General features: G+C 45.5%; 1 protein-coding gene across 1 annotated transcript in view; it reads right to left on the reverse strand.

The window, feature by feature from the left end:
* The window catches only part of DNAH7 (dynein axonemal heavy chain 7), a 2,019,015-nt gene that overhangs the window by 1,077,928 nt on the left and 926,292 nt on the right, over nt 1–14,795 (reverse strand). The window contains exon 30 of the mRNA XM_078680414.1: nt 12,494–12,643. Coding sequence (XP_078536540.1) covers nt 12,494–12,643 — 150 coding nt within the window. The remainder of the gene's footprint in view (nt 1–12,493; nt 12,644–14,795) is intronic.

A 14,795-nucleotide genomic window follows, 5' to 3' on the forward strand; every position in this document is an offset into this window, starting at 1 on the left:
AGGTGCAGATCCAACAGGTCAGCTGCCTTTCTGATTACAGTATGATAAGGAGCCACATCCTGAGAAGGCATTGTGAAAGAAAGTTCCCACTCAGGGGAAGTGTCCAAGCCATTGGCCTCCTGAAGGCCTTCAAAGTCATCTACAGAGTCAAGAATGTCCCCTTCTTCTTCTTGATCCTGCTGTCCCTGGTATTCCTCTTCTTGCAGCAGCCTCTGGGCCTCCCTTCTGGAGCGCATCATCAGGATCGGCATCAGCGACACCAGGTGCCGGCATCGGAGGTCCCTCAGTGGCAGTTAGCATGCCACTTGAAGCCGGGAAGGAATTGGCCCAAAACCAGATGGCACCAGAGACTCGAATCGGCATTGAGAATCTCTGCAATGGGAGATGCCATGAAGATGCCATGGGCATAAATGGCACGAAAGGTGCCTCAACATATTGCTGAGGTACGCTCAAATAGAAAGCAAGCAGACCCACAGGGCAAACCGGCACACCAGATGGGTTCACTTTGGCAAACATGCCAAACATCCTATTTAGAAAATGCATCAGATCCACACCCGGACCTGGAAAGGGTGGATCAGGATCCGGAACCGCCTGGTCTGGATCCAACCGAGGCCTTGTGGCGGGCCGTGGTGCAGCTTAGGGTACTCCGGAGAAGGGGCAGGCAAAGTCAGAGGAGCAGGAGAAGACTTCCTGGGCGCTCGCAAATCCCTTGGTGCGGAAGAATGGATCGGAGTAGCCTGTGGAGAAGGAGAAGGCAAGATGTCATCTTTACCATGACGCCGATGAACAGGAGAAGCTGACCTCAAAGACTTGCCTTTCGAAGACTGACGTCGGGATCCATGACAACACTTCTTTTTGTGCTTCTTCGACGACCTCAAGGTGTGTGGGTTCATTGACTTCGACTTGGATCTTTTACGGCCTCTCCTCTCCTTTCTCGTCTTGGCCATGAATAACTTCGCCTCCCGCTCTTAACGTGCCTTCGGATTCATCCTCCGACAAGATGAACATCCTTTGTCATTGTGATCCGACAACAGACATCAAAGGCAATATTCGTGGGAGTCCGTGATAGACATATATAACCCCCACACTCCCTACAGGGCTTGAACCCTGACTTCTTTTGTGCAGCCATAACACAGTTATACAGAAACAGGCAACTGTAACAAAGTAATATCCAAAGGAAATGGAGAGTCCCAGAAAAACTGTTATGTGTCGATGGTGCGGAAAAAAGGGAACGGACATCAGCACGCCGACGAGGTCTTCTTATGGCTCTGGTGACGTCCTACGGAGTCGCGATCAGGTCCATCATATTGTGACGTCCTTGTCGATGTGGGAGAGCTAAGAAAAAGTTTCTGTGGAATGCTTGTGCAGGATAATTCAAAAAGTGAGGAATCCACAGGCAGATGTAGCCATCAGAACTGACTGACCGAGAAGAGAGGGAAGAAAGGCCTTGAGAGCCAAACATATCGCCTGCAATTCCAGAAGAATGATGTGAAGCAATCTTGCCTCTGGAGATCAGCACCCTACCCCAGAGTGGAGGCATCCGTTATCACTGTGGCCACCAGAGAAGGAGGTTGAAACAGCTTCCCTTGTGACAGGTTGCCTGAAACACTCCACCATAAAAGATTAACTGCAGAGTCTCTAGAGATTCTGACCACCTGCCTGAGATCCCCGTTGTGTTGAAACCACCACCTCTGGAGGCACCACTGAAGTGCCCTCGTGTGCCAGCGTGCATGGTTGGCCAACATTATGCAGGAAGGGAACAGACCGAGCAGGTATAAAACCTTCAGGACTAGAACAGCTGCTCTATCTCGAAGCATTGGGATCATAGCTTAGATGTCTATAATCTTCTGAGGAGGTGGTAAAGCACAACTCAGAGTAGTATCCAGTACTGCCCCTATGAACAGAGTGCACTGAGAGGGCACTATGTGAGATTTGGGTACATTTATCGAATAACCCAAGTCAAACAACAGTCGAGTTGTTAATTGCAGATGATGAAGCACCATCTCTGGTGACTTTGCTTTGAGCAGCCAGTCGTCCAGATAGGGAGAAAACATGAATCCCTGAACTTCTAAGATGCGCTGCCACCACCGCCACCACCTTCATGAAGACCCATTGCGCAGATGTAAGACCAAACGGAAGGACCGCAAACTGATAATGTTGAGACCCCACTGTAAAACAGAGATATTTCCGGTGCGACTTCTGAATGGGAATGTGAAAATACCTATCCTGTAGATCAATCGCACCATCCAGTCTTCATGCTGCAGCACCAGAAGAACCTGAGCTAGGGTCAACATCTTGAACTTCTCCTGCTTGACATAAAAAAATCAAGACCCTGAGGTCTAGGATCGGTCTCAATCACCCATACATTTTGGGGATCAGGAAATACCGGGAGTAACATCCCTGACCCCTTTCCTGCTCTGGAACAACCTCTTGCGCACCTTTATGTAACAAGGACAGGACCTCCTGTTGCAGAAGCAACAGATGGTTCTCTGAACACCAGCCCTGGTGAAGAGGATTATGTGGGGAAACTCCTGGAAAAGAAGGGTTTACCCATTTTCTACAAGATTCAAAACCCAAAGATCTGACGTAACAGATTTCTAATTTTGTAGAAAATAGGACACCCGACCTCCAACTGGTCCAACATGCTCCAAGATGGGGAATCTAAAGCTGCTTCCCTGTGGAGCCAGCGGTGGGGTTAGGGCAGGAGGAGGAGGAGACCTGTTGGCATGCAGAACCTTGCAAATGACCTCTTCCCTTCCCTCTGTATGATCTATACGGTGGTGTCTGTTGTTGCTGGTGCTAATGTCCCCGAAATGGAGCAGCTTTCCCAAAGCCCTGAAATCTCTGGTAACCAATACCTCTAGAATGGGATTGCAAGCCTATGGATCTAGCAGTAGCTCTGCTATCCTTAAACTGTTGTAGAGCTGAGTCAGCCTTGGTCCCAAACAGTCTAGAGCCATCAAAGGGAAGATTCAACAGTGTGCCCTGGATGTCCAGAGAGAATCCTGACCCTTTCAACCAGGTATGTCTCCTAGTTGCCATCAACCAGCCCATTACCCTGGCAATGGAGTCAGCCATATCAAGCCCGGACTGGATCACCTGTCTGGCCGCAGCCTGCGTGTCTGACAGTACCTCAGCAAAGTGACACTGGACATCTTCTGGAAGCTTAGGTATCACCTCCTTAGAGTCCATTAATGCTGGCATGTAATGCCTCATCAGGCACGGGGCCTATGTTGACTTCAAGGCCATGCTGGCTGATGAAAACACCTTTTTAGCAGATTGTTCCAATTTCTTGGAGTCTCTATCCACTGGAGTGGAGGGGAAGAAACCTGCAGATTGCTTAGAGGAACAAGAAGCTTGAACCACCAAGTTTTCAGGTGAAAGGTGCGATGATAAAAATGCTGTATCCTCAGGCGCAACCTTATAAAGCTTTGCCACCGTTCTCAACACAGCAGGGGCAGACATTGGCTTCTGCCAAACTTCCAAGATTGGATCTGTCAGAGCTTCGATTAACGGAAGTAAGGGTTCCACCTCTGATGAAGGGGAGTGCAGTAGATCAGTTAAAATATTAGATTTGACCTCCACAGTTGGCAACTGCAAATCCAGAAAGTCAGCCACCTTCCTTATGACTGAATGGTATGAGGCCACATCCTGAGAAGGAGGAAATTTGGGAGAACAGTGCTCCCACTCTGGTGATGTGTCCAACCCACTGGCTTCTTGAAGACCTTCAAAGTCATCCATGGAATCCAGTATCTCACCCTCCTCCACTTGCTCCCTCTGCTCCTGGAGTTCCTCCTCTTCCTGAAGCCTCTAAGACTCCCTCCTAGATTATATCTTCTGCATTGGCAGCACCAGATGCGGCACTGGTGACCTCGGAGCCTGCGTCGATGGAGGTCCTTCAGCGATGGTCAGCAACCCCGCACAAAGTAGAGACGGCACCAGACCGGAGCCTGATGGTGCCGGAGAAAAGTCCATCCTTCCCTCCTGGGACGGGATCAGCGTCAAGTACCTTGGCGTTGGGAGAGACCAAGATGGAGTTATTGGCATGAACGGCACAAATGGAGCCTGGGCATAATGTTGAGGAACGCCCAAATTATAGGAAAGCAGTCCCACAGGGCCAGCCGGTGCACCAGATGGGTTAACCAGCCTGGCAAATGTGCCATACATCGCATTACAAAAATGGGATGCATCCACACCTGGAGCCATAAAAGGAGGGTCCGGTTCCAGAGCCACCTGCTCTGTAATAGGCTGAGGTAGTAAGGCATGTCCTGGCTGCGGGAGTGGAGAAACCGGATCCGGGATAGGAGAAGCCAGAGGCACAGGAGATGCTTCCCTGGGCGCCGGAGAGTCCCTGGGCGCCAGAGTCACCTATGGTGAAGGAGATGGTGAGATGTCTTCCTTCCTATGACACCGCTGGACCAGAGACACTGACATCGATAACTTGTCCTTCGAAGAGTGACGCTTGGACCCATGACGCCGCTTCTTCATATGCTTTTTGGATGACCTCGAGGTGTGCAGAGTCCTTTTCTGACCTCCCTTCTCCTATCTCGCCCGGGCCATAAACAATTTCGCTTCCCTCTCTTTAAGGGCCTTTGGATTCATCTGACGACACAACCAACATCCCTCAACGTCATGGTCAGACGACAGGCACCAAAAACAATCTTGGTGGGGGTCCGTGGCAGACATATGGCCCCCACATTTCCTAAAGGTTTTAAAACCAGGCTTCTTCTGAGTAGCAATCATACAGAAACAGTTTACAGGCAACTGCAAAAAAGTAGACTACAAAGATTTAGAGAGTCCTAAAAAAACGTTACCCGTTAACGGCGTGGAAAAAAGGGAACGGACGTCACTACACCGACGAGGTCTTCTTATTGCTACGATGACGTCAAGCGGAATCATGAGCAGTGCCGTTCTATTTTGACGTCCTCATCGATGTGGGAGAGCTATGAATTTTTTTTCTGTGGAATGCTGTGCAAGGGACCATTCAAAAGGTGAGGAATCCACAGGAAGATATATTCATCAGAATATGTTTTTGTCAGTAGAAAATTATGCAGTTTGCAATGCTCGAAACATATTGCACCATATATTCTGTTATTCATTCTTGCCAATTGTCATTTAATAAATACCAAATTTGGAAACAAAATAAAATAAGGTGGACAGGTCCTACCACCAAAACAAATCAGCTTATGTAACAGCAATACTGTTGACAAAGTCAAATACCAGTGACACAAACTGTTTACTTGATTACCTGACAGCTACTCAAGCTTTAGTACTCTCAGAGTAGCTTTGCAATGAACACCACATGGAGCTGTGCTACAAGGTAAAGCGCAAATACATTAAGTCATACTTCAGGGCAGAAACTTGTCTGCTTGTGCACCTTCATTTAAAAATATTTTAAAATTTAGAATGATGGGAGGTTCACTGATGACTATGGAGTGGCCAACAACCAATAATACCTGGCATAGACCTTGGGCTCCAACATTCAATACGAACATAAGTTACTTACCTGTAAACAGTTGTTCTCCATTATTGGTGTCTTTCATAGATTCACATGCTTAATTCATTCCCCGTCGTCGAAGTGGGAGTCCCGCGGTACATAAAATAGCAATATATATACCTATATACATAGTATAACAATAGCATAGGTAAAACATTCCATAGGAAGTATTGTAACATAGCAATCAATAGGAAAAAACGTGTCACTTTATTTGCTCGTCCAAGTCATTAGATAAAGTCCGAACCCCAGCCAATCAGGCGTCAACACCCACTAGAACATTCTCGCCGAGGCTCAGAACTCTCAGATTTTCTAGCACAAGAGTGACATAAGAGTCAAGGAAATGAGGGGAGCCTCTGAGGGGAGGTGGGTGGGTTGCATGTGAATCTGTGATAGACACCAATACTGGAGAACCACAGTTTACAAGTAAGTTACTTATGTTCTTCTCCAGTATTGGGGTGTCTTTCATAGATTCACATGCTTGAATCAGAGTAGATCGCAGTAATACCAGAATTGTACATAGCAAGTTATATATCATCATAGTAATATGTAAATATAAATATATATATATATAAACATTCTGTGTAGGAGGAGGGAAGTAACAGAGGTTCACCTTGTTTCAAAAGATTACGTATCACTGCTTGCCCCATGGCTGTGTACGCATTGTCTGCAGCTTCCAGATAGTAATAATTGGTAAAGGTGTGTCTGCTGTACCATTTTGCAGCTCTACAAATTTGGTAAAGAGGCACACCGGCAAAGAGTGCAGTCGAATAGGAGACTGCTCTGGTAGAGTGTGCCTTAACCGTTGTCTGAAGTGTCTTTCCCGCTTGTAGATGACAAAAGGAAATTGTACTAGATATCCAACGTGCAATAGTCTGTTTGGTTACTGGACATCATGCCGTAAGCCACAAATGGTTGATCAGTATTTCAAACACTAGCTGTCTTTTGCAGATAGAATTTTAGACATTGTTTGACATCTAAAGAGTGTAAAGCCTTTTCCCCTGATGACTGTGGATTTGGGGAAAAAGTCTTTAAGATGACCAGCTCATTTCAGTGGAAATCAGAAGGCATTTTTGAGATAAATGCTGGGTTAGTGCGGAGCACCACTGAGTCTTTATTGAATTGAAGAAAAGGTGGTTTAATAGTAAAAGCCTGTATGTTGCAGACTCGTCGAGCAGACGTCAGAGCCAAAAGCAATGAAGTCTTCCAAGAGATAAATTTCAGATCAGCCCTATGAATGGGCTCAAATGGGGACTTCATGAGTTGAGCAAATACAGCGTTTAAATGCCAAGAAGGAGGTGGACGTCGAATTGGTGGGTACATCCAAAATAAACCCTTGAAGAATTGTTGCATTATTCTAGAAGAATAAAGAGAGTTGGAACCATCTTGTCAAAACCTGGAAATTAAAGCCATAAAAATCTTGAGGGTAGCATGAGATAGCCCTGATTTTGCTAATTGTAAGAAAAAAGGCCGAAGTTTCTCTGGCGTAGAATGAACCAGGTGAACATTTGAAGCTTCACACCAAAGGCAAAACTGTTTCCACTTAAGCTTGTAGGTTATGATAGTGGAAGGTGGCTTGGCGTTAGCAAGGACTTCCCTGCAGTCCGAAGGAATCCCTAAATTGGCAAACTCATTAAGGAGCCAAGCAGCCAATTTCAGAGATGCAGGATCCGGATGGCAGACTTGTCCTTGGTCTGTCGTCAGAAGATCCGAAGCACAATGGGATCACCTACCGACAGAAGGAGCAGCTCTGAAAACCAAATCTGGCGAGGCCATCTGAGGGCTATGAGAAGAATGAGACATGGCTCCCTCTACATCTCCCAAAGCACCCTTGGGACTAGAGGGATCGGAGGAAAAGCGCAAGCATACATTTTTGACTAGTTCATCAAAAGGGCATTCCCGTACGATCCTGGTTGGGGAAGCCAGCTTGCGTAAAATGGGCATTTGGGGTTCTGACCGGTCGCAAACAGATCCACAGCTGAAAGATGCTGTTCAGCGTTGGCTGATGAAGTTCCCACTCGTGATTGGACGAGATTGACCTGCTCAAGGAGTCCGCTAGAATGTTGGACACACCCGGAACATGAACTGCTGTTAAAGTTATTTGATGTTGAATTTTCCAGTTCCAAATCTGCTGGGCATGCAGGGACAGCAAAGTGGACTTTGTGCCTCCTTGTTTGTTCACATAATGCATGATTGTCGTGTTGTCCGTCCGGATCAACACTGAAGCACCTTGAAGTAGGTTGCGAAAAAATGGTAGCGCCAGGAATATTGCTAGTAGTTCCAAAAGGTATATGTGCCAAGTTCTTTGCTGAGCATCCCATTTTCCTTTGACTGTGAGACCTGAAGATGCGTCCTCCCCATCCCTCTCGAAGGAAGCATCTGTTGTAAGGATGAAACTTGAGCGGCCTGTTAGGATGTTTGACCTGTGAGTCCACCATAGCAAAGCTGTGTGCATCCAAGATGTGATGACGATTACATCGCCGAAAGACCCTGAGATCTGTTGCCATTGTTTGTCGTTTCCTCCTGTAAAGGCCTCATTTTTAGATGACAGTTGGGAATTAGAGGAATGCAGAATGTGTTGGTTGCCTTTCGTTTGAAACATACGCCTTTGCTGTCTGGGTGTTTACCATGGTTCCCAAGAAAGTCCAAGTTTGAGAGGGGGTGAAATGCGATTTCTCCAGATTTATGGACAGGCCCAGTGACTGGAACAGAGACCGGGATGTCTGAGTGTGTCTCATTGCAACTGTAAACGACTGCGCCTGTACAAGGCAGTCGTCGAGGTAGGGAAATGTGTGGACGCCAGCTTGACGAAGGTGTTCTGCCATCGGTGCCAAAACCTTGGTGAACACTCGGGCGCAGAGCAGAGGCCGAAGGGAAGGACTTTGGAGTGGAAATCTCTGCTAGCCACTCTGAAGTGCAGGAATTTTCTGCGTCTGGGTTGGATGAGGACATGAAAATAGGCGTCTTGGAGGTCCAATGTTGTCATGTAATCTCCTTGAGATAGAAATTTAAAGTACTTCTTGGTGAGACAGCATCAGAAATGATTGCTTTTTGAGAAACTTGTTGAGGGAACGAAGGTCCAGTATGGGGCACCAATCCCCTGACTTTATCTTTCTGAGGAAGAATCTCGAATAGAAACCTACGCCCCTTTGTATGTTTGGAACTACTTCGATCGCTCCTTTTTGTAACATGACCTTGATTTGGCATAAGAGATCTTTCAGATTGGCAGGAGGAGGACCTCTGGGAGGAGAAATTGGAGGAAATTTTACAAATCATCTAATGTGTCCTCGGGATACTATGTCCAAACCCCAACGATCTGTAGTGATGGCAGACCAGTTTGAGAAGAAATGGGAGATTCGTCCTCCAACTTTGGCGGCGTTGTTGGGTAGAGTGGTCGGCAGGTGGTGGCTGTCACTGCTTTTTTTAGGAGTCTCTGCCTCTGTACGAAGATTTTCCTCTGTACTGCTTATAAGAGGCAGCTGGTGGTTGAGGGTACGTCTGCTGTTGCTGTGAGGAAGAGTACTGTTGTTGTCTCTGATAAGGCTGGTACTGTCAGTTCTGATTGTAAACTCCTCAAAAGGAATAGGAGGAACCACGACCCCTCACACCACGAAAAGGCTGTTTCTTAAATTTTAAAGTGCCAAGAGCATGTGCAGTGTCAGTATCTTTTTAATTGCTTGGAGGGCATCATCTATGTGCTGTCCGAAAAGTGACTCGCCATCGAAAGGCATATCGATAATTTTTGTTTGCACTTCTTGGCAAAAAGAAGTAGCTCTTAACCAGCCCTGCCTTCAGAGGACTGCTGCTCCTGGCAGCTGGTGCAAACCCATAGAAGAGATATCCACTGCGCAGTCAATGATCTTGGCAGAGAGCCTCTCACCCTCCTGGAAAATCTTTAAAGCTTCGGTTTTTGCGTCTTATGGCAACAGATAGATAAAAGGAGAAATGTCCGACCACATTTGCCTACCATAGTGGCCTAGAATGGCCAGGGAATTAGCCGCCCGGACAGTAGTTGCCGCCATGGCCATACATTTTTTCCCGACGGCATCAAGGCGTCTGCCCTCTCGATCAGGAGGAGCCGACAAAGGAGGGGTAGGATTCCTGGCATGACATTGAGCCGTCTGTCTAGTGTCTTGTATTTTTTATCCAAGCCAGGCAGGACTGCAGGGGTCTTCCCAATGACATTAAGGCGTCTGCCCTCTCGATCAGGGGGAGCCGACAAAGGAGAGGAAGAATTCCTGGCACAATGTTGAGCCGCCTGTCAAACCCTCCTGCCCGGTGAAATTAATTATAGATATCACCCGAACCTGTTTCTGTGGTTGACTTTTGAAACCGTATAAAAAACAATCCTTGTCCTTTGAGACCTTAGGGAGGTGACATTTTTTGGCTGCTCTGTCCATGATGATATGAAATCCACCAATATCCACAGGTGGAGAATTAACAGGAGTAGGAGTAGTAGGCGACAGAGTCTGGATCTGGTAATTGTCCCACTCAGTAAGTAGGGATCTATCATCTAATTTCCCTTCTTCTCTGTCCTCATCAGTTGTATGAGTGTTCTCTATGTTTTGAGCAGTCGATGGCACAGGAGAAGCAGAAGGAGGCAGCCGAATGAATGATGAAGGAGGAGGAATCGACGTTTGAGGTATCAAAGAGGCTGGTTCAGAAGGTGGAAAACGGCAGTAGTAGTCTTCCAATATATGTTACAAATTTGAAATGAATGACAAAGGCATCTGTACAGCCGGATTTTCAAACTGTGATTGAATATTTGGATTCAAATAATAGTCATAGTCTTGTTCATCATCTATGCCCTGGCACTTAATGAGGAGCTCGGAAGGACTACTAGCTGCTCGGAACCTATCATCCTCTTCTGAATCCTCCTCACCGGCCCCATAATCAAACAGCTGCACTGGAAGATTAGGAGAAGCTTGTATTGGCAAAAAAAGATCCATTGAAGACTGTCTACGTTGAAGCAAAGAGACCTTCCTTGGTTCAGAAGTTGGCAAAAGAGCACCTGAAGGCTTCAAAGGCACTAGAGGTATCAAACCTGGAAGAGTTACCAGAGATTCTGCTGACGAAGCTGCAGCCATCAACAAAAAACATGCTTGCTCCTCCATTTGCAAAGGCTTCACTGTCGTCGACGAAGCAAAGTAGCAACCGTCGACGAAGCAACTATCGACGAAGCGGACGTCGAAAAGCAGGGATCAACAAAGCAGGCATCGATGAGACAACCGTCGACGGGACAGGTGTCGATGAGACAACCGTCGACGGGACAGGTGTCGATGAGGCAGGCGTCGACGAGGTAAGCGTCGACAGAACCAATGGATTTTTGGAGGATCCCGTCAACGAAGAAGGGTCCATCGACGAAGATTTCTTTTTTTTCCATTGACGACTAAGAGAGAGAGACAGTAGAAGACTTAGGCCTCACCGTCACTGAGAAAAGCGCCGACGGAGAAGACGCCGACAACATCATCATCATAGCAGGTTTTGGCGAAGAGAAGGTAGCGGTCGACGTCGTAGTTGTGACGACAGGGCACTTCGTCGACGGCTGAATCAAAGACAAGCTTGTCGGCGAGGTGCCAGTTTTCTGAGGTAAAGGTCTCTCAGAGAGAGTTTTTGACGCCTGAGACTTAGATCATGGAGGCGTAGACGGTGGAGAGTGAACCTTAGGGAAAGCTGGTCCCTTTAAATGAGGAAGGCTGGTCTTCATGCCTAGAAGAGTGATATTTTTTTAAGCACCTTAGCCTTAGGAGATGTCATCTCTTCCTCACGAGCCCTTTTCTTAGAGGCAACAGTCTCCACATCAGATAGAGGGTCATCCCTCATCTTGAGCTTCTGTACCAGAGAAGTAGTCTCTTTCTCTGTCCCTTAAGGTCTTTTGAGGAAAAGTCCTGCATATCTTACAATTTCTCACCTGATGGTCAAGATGTAGGCAGTAAATACACTTCTTGTGTGGGTCCTCAAAGTGAAGTCCAAATTTCTCACAAGACTCACAATGTCTGATGAGTGATCTTTTATTAGTACACATTATAATGAAGATGTAAGCAGAATTCTTGAAGAGAAAAGTTAAAGTACTGAGCAGGGCTCAGGGAGACTCCTTTCACACGATGTGCAGTAGAAACTCTGAGGGTCTGAGCCTCTGGGGAGAAGGTTCTAGTGGGTGCTATGCCTAATTGGCTGGAGTTTGGACTATATATAATGAATTGGAAGAGCTAATAAAGTAACAAGTTTTTCCTATTGATCGATGTGTTACAATACTTCCTTTAGCTTTTTTAGCTATGCTAATATTATACTATGTATATGGGTATATATATATATATATATATATATATATATATATATATATATATATATATATATATATATATATATTGCTCTTTTATGTACCGTGGGACTCCCACTTCGACGACGGACAATGATTCAAGCATGTGAATCTATGAAAGACAGCCCAATACTGGCAAATTGTAGTTCATGTTTCTTGCTAATTATTTAATAACATACTATCCTCAGTGGTATTACAGCCCTTCAGCCTGGGCTACAGTAATTGTTAAAGGTCCTTTCCCTCATTGAGGCCCTCACATGTGGCTCTTACCTATAACCCAGGTTTAGGGCCTTTAACAACCATTGTAGTCCCAGAGAGCAAGTTACAATGCTTAATTAGAACATTGAGAGGTTGGTAGCTCCATTTAATACAATAAAATGCCCCATGGCCAATAACGGCTGGTATGGACGTTCAGCCTCAGTGTTCCAATGTTTGTCTTTCTTTTTTCCCTGTTTAATAGAACAGTCTTCCTTCAGTATGTGTGTGCTCAAACAGCTTTTTGTTAAAGGCTACCTTCGTCGTTATAGATCCTAATCTGAGGCGCAGGCTCTAACTCGAGTAGAGGTCCTTTAATGGATGCTTAAAATGTATGTCTCCCAATATGTGGGTGTTGTTAGTGAAAACATTATCTCACTCGCTGCTGATTCTGGATAGTTTATTGAATATTTTGGGGTACTTACTGTAGAAGAAGCAAATGCCCTAAAGCTGACAGCAAGGATTCCATCTGACCATTCATGAGACACAAGATCGAACTGTCCATAGAGCTGGCCCATGGTGATGGACTTGGGATTTAACACGGTGATCTGAACTTTTTCTTCTTCTAGCAGCCCCTAGGCAAAAACAAGCATATGTGAATCATTGTATAATGTCTTATCTGATTTAATTTTATAATAATAGCACAACTCAAAATATTGTACTTCCAATGAAAAATGAGTAAACACCTATAACTCTATAGAGACCCACCATTGAAGGGCACTGATTTTACACTTATTTTTATCCAAAACAGATATTTTCCTGATTATGTGGCATGACAAAAAGTAAAATATGTGGTATTAGGTACATTTTGTGATAGCATGAGGCATTGTGTTATTTTTACACATTACAAACACACTGGGAAAAGGTTTTCACCCCAATTAGTACCATCTTAGCACCAAAATGCAGTAATACGCAACTAAAAGGTGACCAGTCCATATCTACCAAGAGCCTTCCACTGCGTGACAACACGTCATCATGCTTTAGTAAAGTGTAATACTAGTTGGAGTTACAAGCAAGCAATTAATTTTGTTACAATCTGCAAATTAGGAAGTAGATAATGAACTATGTGGCAAATCCATATCAATGAGGAAAACAACAAAGCAGCAGAAGCACATAATTCAAGAAGATGGCGATACTACAAGTAACGCCAAAGTGACACAGACTTAAAAAAGACCTTCTTATGGTCACAGAAATACTCACTGTTTTGCAATGTCGTATTCTGAACCTAATTACGTTAATAATAATAATGATAACACCACAACTGGGAATAACTACTATTATTATTATTATCAGCATAACTTGCATTGTTGTTGATACTTCCAGTAGAACAAGTTACTTACTTTCGGTAATGGGTAATCTGATAGAGACTCTATCTAGCTGCACATTCCTTACCTTTGAATTTCCCGAGCGTCAGGCTGGTTCTGGAAACTTTTGCTGAGCAATACAACTTGCGCGTGATGTCGGGTGGCTCCATTCAGCTGCGCGTGATGTCGTCAGCGTCGGTAGCATCAGTTAGGACATTGTGGTGCCTATATAGGTGCCTCATAGGCGCGCGGACGTAAGTACTTTTTGTATTTTCCATGCCAGAAGCGCAGGGCCACGAAGTAACTGAGGTACTTGTGTACAAAGGAAGGGCCCTGAAAGGGGGAACACCCTAGTCCTACTACATCAGTCCGCAAAGCGGGGAGGCATGGGTGAGCCTGTAAGGAATCTGCAGCTAGATAGACTCTCTACCAGATAATGTGTTACCAAAGTTAACTTGTTCTATTGGAAGTATATATATATTGTATATATTGTATTTATATATTATATATATTATCTATATATATATTGTATATATATATATATATATTAGATCTATATATAAGTATATATATTGTTTGCCCGATAGAGACTTCTAGCTGCAGATTCCTTACCTTTGAATCAGACACCTGAGCCATACCATACCGGCGGTGTGTTGCGGACTCATGATCTAAGCTAAGAAGTCTTACAGGACTGAACGGGCAAAGTGACCTTCCCTGCGCACTTGATGATCAAGGCAATAATGAATTGCGAATGTGTGTAATGATGCCCACGTTGCTGCCTGACAGATGTCTTTGACTGGGACACCCCAAGCCAAGGCCAAAGTTGCAGCCTTTCCCCTGGTGGAGTGGGTCCTTAATCCCTCAGGGGGCTGCTTCTTCGCCAGGCCGTAATGACCCAGTGAGAAATGGTCTTTTTCTGCAATGCCCTTCCCTTCTTTGTTCCCACATACCCCACAAAAAGTTGGTCATCCACCTGGAACTCTTTTGTATGGTAAAGGTAGAATAACAACGCTCTTTTTGAGTCCAGTCAGTTGAGACGCTCCTCTTCCTTAGAGGGATGTGGGGGAGCAAAGAAGGTGGGCAAGTAATGGACTGACCCAGATGGAATGGTGTCACCACCTCTGGTAAGAATGATGTCCGGGTTCAAAGCACTACCTTGTCCAGAAAGGACATAAGATAAGGAGGCGAGCTGGATAATGCCTGCAGTTCACTTCCCCTCCAGGTCGATGTAATCGCCACCAAGAAGGCTGTTTTGATGGTCAACAGCCGGAGGGGACCATTGTTCAAAGGCTCGAAAGGAGAGCACATCAGGTAAGTGAGGACCAAATTAAGGTCCCATTGTGGCATAACAAAGAGCGCAGGTAGAAAAAAATTGCCCATCCCTTTCAGACATCTATTTACAATAGGAGATTTAAAAAGAGAA

Source organism: Lissotriton helveticus, chromosome 3_1 (assembly GCF_964261635.1).
Source record: "Lissotriton helveticus chromosome 3_1, aLisHel1.1, whole genome shotgun sequence".
NCBI lineage: Eukaryota > Metazoa > Chordata > Amphibia > Caudata > Salamandridae > Lissotriton > Lissotriton helveticus.